Source organism: Crassostrea angulata, chromosome 3, assembly GCF_025612915.1.
Source record: "Crassostrea angulata isolate pt1a10 chromosome 3, ASM2561291v2, whole genome shotgun sequence".
NCBI classification, from domain to species: domain Eukaryota; kingdom Metazoa; phylum Mollusca; class Bivalvia; order Ostreida; family Ostreidae; genus Magallana; species Magallana angulata.
Window position 1 is genome coordinate 33,682,595 of NC_069113.1, and position 5,834 is coordinate 33,688,428.

At 33.2% G+C, this 5,834-nt stretch overlaps 1 protein-coding gene across 1 annotated transcript; it reads right to left on the bottom strand.

The window, feature by feature from the left end:
• Positions 1-1,154: 1,154 nt before the first annotated feature.
• LOC128177243 (piggyBac transposable element-derived protein 4-like) lies at positions 1,155-5,287 on the bottom strand. Its single transcript, XM_052843880.1, has 5 exons — positions 4,697-5,287; positions 4,410-4,473; positions 4,043-4,197; positions 2,856-3,042; positions 1,155-2,689 (listed from the first exon to the last, which is right to left on the bottom strand). Exons 1-5 carry the CDS (start codon positions 4,765-4,767, stop codon positions 2,117-2,119), a joined length of 1,050 nt encoding a protein of 349 aa, XP_052699840.1. The 5' UTR covers positions 4,768-5,287; the 3' UTR covers positions 1,155-2,116.
• Positions 5,288-5,834: the final 547 nt, after the last annotated feature.

The window sequence follows — 5,834 nt, forward strand, 5'->3', positions numbered from 1 at the left end:
GCTTTATTCTACCGGTCTTAAGAAAAATATTCACAACAGTCCCAATATTCCCAAAAAATGTGATTTTACAGCCTTAGGATGGTCTAAGGACAAGGTAAGTGATGTCCTAAGGACAAGGTAAGTGATGTCCTAAAGTTAGGACAACGTTATGGCGGTTCCTAAATTTAGGAGAGCTTCGAGAAACAGACTTAAGACTAAGACATATCCTAAGACGTACTTAGGGCATACCACAGTCCTAAGATAGCTTCGTGACCATACATGCCTGCTGAATAGTACTCAAAATGAATAGCTAATATTTACAGGATTTATAAATATTGGAAGCAGAAATCTGATTTCTGAATTTTATTAAATTTAATATTTTAGAACAAGAATATCATCTACTCCTAAAAATAACAATTTAAAATGTCTGTGATCAGGGTTAGTTGGAGATACACGTGCATGTATCTTGTTTCTGTGAACATTGAGAATCCATACGTCATTTATCTTGTTTCCGTTCCATTTAAGATAGAAAGAATAATCTTACCGTGACCAGGCTACGCTCAGGTGACAGTAAGAATTCGTCCCATATACTTGCAATGTAGCAGCCGCGAAGCAGATCAGCTTCGCGTCGATTTTAAGTCTGTTAATAATAATCTGCAGAGGAAAAACACATATTTTTATACACTCCAAACCTTTTTAAACATGCATATGTAGTTTAGTCCACAAAATATCCATTTAATGAGTCGTACCAAAGAATTTTGTTAAAATACGCGTTTGAATTTGCCTGCCCTTTTGTCGGAAATCGCACTCGAAATGTCTCGGATTTTTTCGTTAATATGGCGACCAAACACAGTGAATTTACAAAAGTGATGTTAAAAGTGGCAGCAATTTCGTTGCAAAAACAGTTAATGTGGTAATATGGGATTATAAAAGAGCAACATTGTATGTATTTGAGACCAATCATATGAACATTAAGGCTATGAATGACCAGATGAAAAATGTCGGAACGGAAACCTAATCCATCTGACAAATATACATTTTTATCTGACTCTTCTACGCCTCTGAAAATAAATCCTGGTTTTGTCATTTTTTGACGAACAAATCAACAGTACACATGAGCGCTCTCAATAGTATTGTTTACACGTCACTATGCTTCTTAATTCATCATATTAACCCTTTAACCCCCAGAACTTTTCACAATTTACCAAAATCAAGTTATATAATAACAAATTGAATTTAACTTAATACTGGTTATTTTTTTACTCAAACAACCTTATATGGAATGAAACACATTTTTTTGCAGATTTTAAATTTGATTAAAAAAAGTCAAATATGCGGTTGCCATGGCAACGTTTTGGGCTTAAATCATAAAATAATATTTTTTCATAAATTTTTCATTGAATAGTGGAATATTTTGATACCATATTGAACGATAAAGTAATATACAGAATATTCTACATAAAAATACATTGTAAAGTATTATTGAACAGCTGGAGTTCTAATCAAAACAATTTGAAACAACTTTTTTGATGTTGCTTTGCGCAACATTTGGCATTTTCTGATCAAAAAAAAAGTAACAACAAACAATTGTAATAAAGTTTCAAAGTGTGTCTTTAGTGACCCAAAAAAGGCAATAACAGTCTACACTGTGGTTTATAATGTTACCGACGATATATTTTTTTCTTCTAATAATACATCCTTGAAAACGCAGAAACAATAGTTACCATAGCAACAAGACCACAAGCTTATCAATAAAATTATTTCATTATGAATATAACAAAATTCATATGGAAAGAAACCAAGAAGCTTTATCAATTTTTCAAGAAAATCAATGAATAAAGAATTCAGCTTTAGTATACAATAGAAATATTAAATACATGTACATAAATTAAAAATGGTTGTCATGGCAACAGTTACCAACACACAGTGATGAATAGTTTATTTCTTTTCAATAACATATTTAGATTATTTTTTAGATTTAGGTTTTAAAAATACATGGTACACGACAAAATCACCTTTGAAAAAATGCAAACCATTTGAGTGGATTAGATAAGTGCTTGGAGCCACCAAATAAAGTAGACACATATTATTTGAACAAAACATGCAATTATAAACAGACATTACATGATATATAAACCTATTCCATAAGCAAGTGATGATAAGTGTGATAGGCCTGAAAACAAGCTCCTCTACACAGATGTACATTACAAATGCTACAACCAAAAAATGTGTCACTTCTTCTGCCATTCTTCTTGCACTGTTTGCATCTTCCTCGCGGTCTTGTCAACTTTGTGCTGATGTGCCGGTTGATGTTAGCAACACTTATACCTGCAACTCCCCTTCCACATGAAGGTGCCCGCTTTCTGCTAGAGAAATCACCAATAAGTTTCTCTGCGATAGACAAGTTGCAGTCAACCATAGAGAAATGTTTTGTTGGTTTTCTTGTTCCTGGGGTTTCAAACCAAAGAAGGAATGTGTTGATCAGAGAAATTTCAAAAATATAGTTGACCAGATACTTCCAAAACTTTTTGGATGGACGGCCAACTGGACACTTGGATCTGTATTGCTGTGTTCTGTCTACACCATAGTAGTGCTGTTGGTAGTGCTCAACTGCAGGCGGGCGCTGAATGATGATAACACCACCACCCCGAACCCTTCTTTGAGCTGGGCCATCTCCGAGAGGGTCAGATGTTGTAGATGCAATGTGAACCTGAGATTAAATTTATATGAAAAATTAAATAACCCTGTCTTTTGAATCATTTGAAAACATGTTTACTCTCACAAATATCCATTGTTTTTTTCACGTAAAAGAGATAGGCACTGAACCTAGACTTTTACAAATACAACACCTATTTTACCACATAAAAACTACGTACAGGTTTAGCATCATTCCATACGGTGGCAACAAGGTTATTATGTTGCATCTGTTCAGCATCTCCTCTCTCAGGAAGGTGTGGGTTCTTCAGTTGTGAGGGAAACCCTTTCCTGTTTGCCATTATAGTCCCGCAACCATATACACCGTAGGATTCAAGAGTTTGGAGAAGAGGAATAGAAGTGAAATATCTGAAGGAAAAGAAAACCAACAATAAAATGAACTAAAGGTGGTATGGGACATCTATCAATATTAATGTGGATTAAAATAAATTATAATTGACATACTTTCAACGGTTTAAAATTTTCAAATTTTACAATATTCAACCAAAAAATAGCTTTTAAAAATATTCTATCTGAGAGGTAAAAATTGTAAAATCCCCAGCCGGATTCGATCTCATGACTTTCATATTCGTAGCAATCCCTCTAACTCACTACACTAAGCTGTTAGGTGACAATATTGGGAAAGAAACTAGCTACTTATATAATTACACTTGGTTTTATTGTTTATTTCGATAAACAATACGTCACAACATGGAAGTGTCCCATACCACCTTAATTTCAAAATTTTAATAAAATAAGATTAAGAAAAAGTCATATGACTGATGGACTGATTCTGATTTTTTATAAAGTCGTTAAAAATATGACTGCATGCACGAGACACGTAATTGTATGTTCCTTTTATAAATTTAGTCATTTCAAAATGAGACATCAAACTTAATTTAATAATCAGAGACAATATTTTACCCATTCCCATTTCAGTCTCGAGCAACTATGACAGGATAGAATGTAAACATATGTAAATAATCCCCTAAAAATTGAGTAGTATGAATAGGGTCATGATTGTAATTCAAAACTTTTGCCATTGGTTTACATATTTGTCAATATAGCAGAGACATACTAGTAGAGATATAGTAGAAGTATACAAAAGTTTTCTATTTCACAAGAACATAAATGTGTCACATTTCCTGCAAATAAATGAAGTAGCATTCAAGCGTTTCATGCATCTCTAGAAAAAGAACCCCCCCCCCCTCCCCAAAAATAAAAATTAGATAAAACACACAACTGATAAAACCTATTCTGTGTCACAGCAAATTTATGGTGCATAAACTCTGAAATTCTTATAAGCTTCGTTCATAAAAAGTCATTTTAACTTGCATGTAAACAGACTGACATTCTGACAATAATTTACCTATCGAAGAACACATGATGACCTTTCCACTTCAGTGGCTTGCATAAATGTTTGACGACTCGTTCCCCTAGTGATGGGCCACACATTGAATCATGTTTACCAAGATACACTCTGTAATCATTGGTGTAGCCACTTGGGTCACATCTCATCCATATCTACATGAAAATAAAGTTCCCATGTCATAACATTTATGATATTTAACGTTTCAATATTTTTTCAATTTCACATAAAAAGTGTCAGTAAACTTACTGGGGTTTTTTAAAAATAAAACTTTTAAAATATTTTTTAAAAAATAATGATCACTTAGGGAATCCAAGGTTTTGAAAAAAAGATATGAAGATTACAAAAGTTATAAATATTGAAATACCTTTAGACCGCGCTTTATTGGTTTTCCTGGCGTGTACTGCTGTGCATAATGGTGTCCCTTGTACCTGTAAGAATATGAGAATTGAATCATAATATAGGCAAATCTATGAATACTGGATAAAGTAATGTAGTAGGAAAGGAAGAATGAACATATAAATATAATGAAAATATATGGCTTGACTGGAAATCAAGGCCGGGACCCAAGCAGCTCTCACTAGCATTATGCTAACAAGTTGCGTTTAGAAAGCGGATAGAACAAGAGCAAGGATGAAATGCCATGACATGTACCTTATCATTCCTTCATCTATACTCTGACACTTCCCTGGTTTGTAAAACTTCTGGAAATTTCCTCTTGTCATGTCGATAAGTGGTCGGATTTTATGAAGTCTGAAATGTAATAAAACATGTATTCTAAAATGTATTTGGGGAGGGGGGTGGTGGAGGATTTCAACTGCAAGCCCACACCCCCTTTGAAAAATTCAAAGTTATATAGTTCACATAGTAAAGTACCGTAACTAAAAATAGATCTTGGAACCCACCCACCCCTTCCCTGGCAAACAGAATTTCTGCATCTGTGTATACATGTAATATACTTGTTCACTGAGTTAGTAGTTTTGTATTCTAGTTTTGATATTTCGGTTTCAGTCAAAACTCTAAACCATGATCCAAAACTGGACATGCCAAGACTCTACTAATACTGAACCACTGATTGTGACTTAGGACATGTCATTTACATCTGGTTGTTCATGTTATTTTCTAAGTAAAATGGTATGTGAATAGAAGTAAGCTATGAAAATCAAAATCAAATACAATTTATATTACTTTCAAACAACTTGAAGATAAAATGATCCAGTTTACATTTCATCTGGGTTTTTTTTTACTTTTCTCCCTGTGCAATCCACGTTTCGGTTAGAATCACTCACATGAGGGACCAAGTTTTATTACCAAAGGAAATGAATCATATAAAAATTGTTTCCAGTATTTGTTCAATGTGAATATTTTAGCAACATGTCATATATTTTTATAAAACAACATACCATTTTTAAGCATTATGTTATGTACTTCTATAGAGCAATATACCATAGCCATCCACCATGTACACTTATCAAGAACAAAACAACACAGACATCCACCATGTTGAACAATTTAACATTGTCACATCTAATGCTTATTTACCACAACAAAAACATATCTGCACCCAATATAAACTTCTTTAGAGCAAAACAAGGTAGTTAAACCCCATATACATGTTTACTTATTTAAAACAAAATAACATAGCCTCATCTTATTTAAAACGATATAATATTATCACATCCTTTGCAATAATTTACAATAACAAAAACAGATTTTTTTTTTTTACATATATTAAGATGAGAACCGCATATAAACTGACAATTGCAACTTCTAGGGCCTTTCCGGCAAGCTC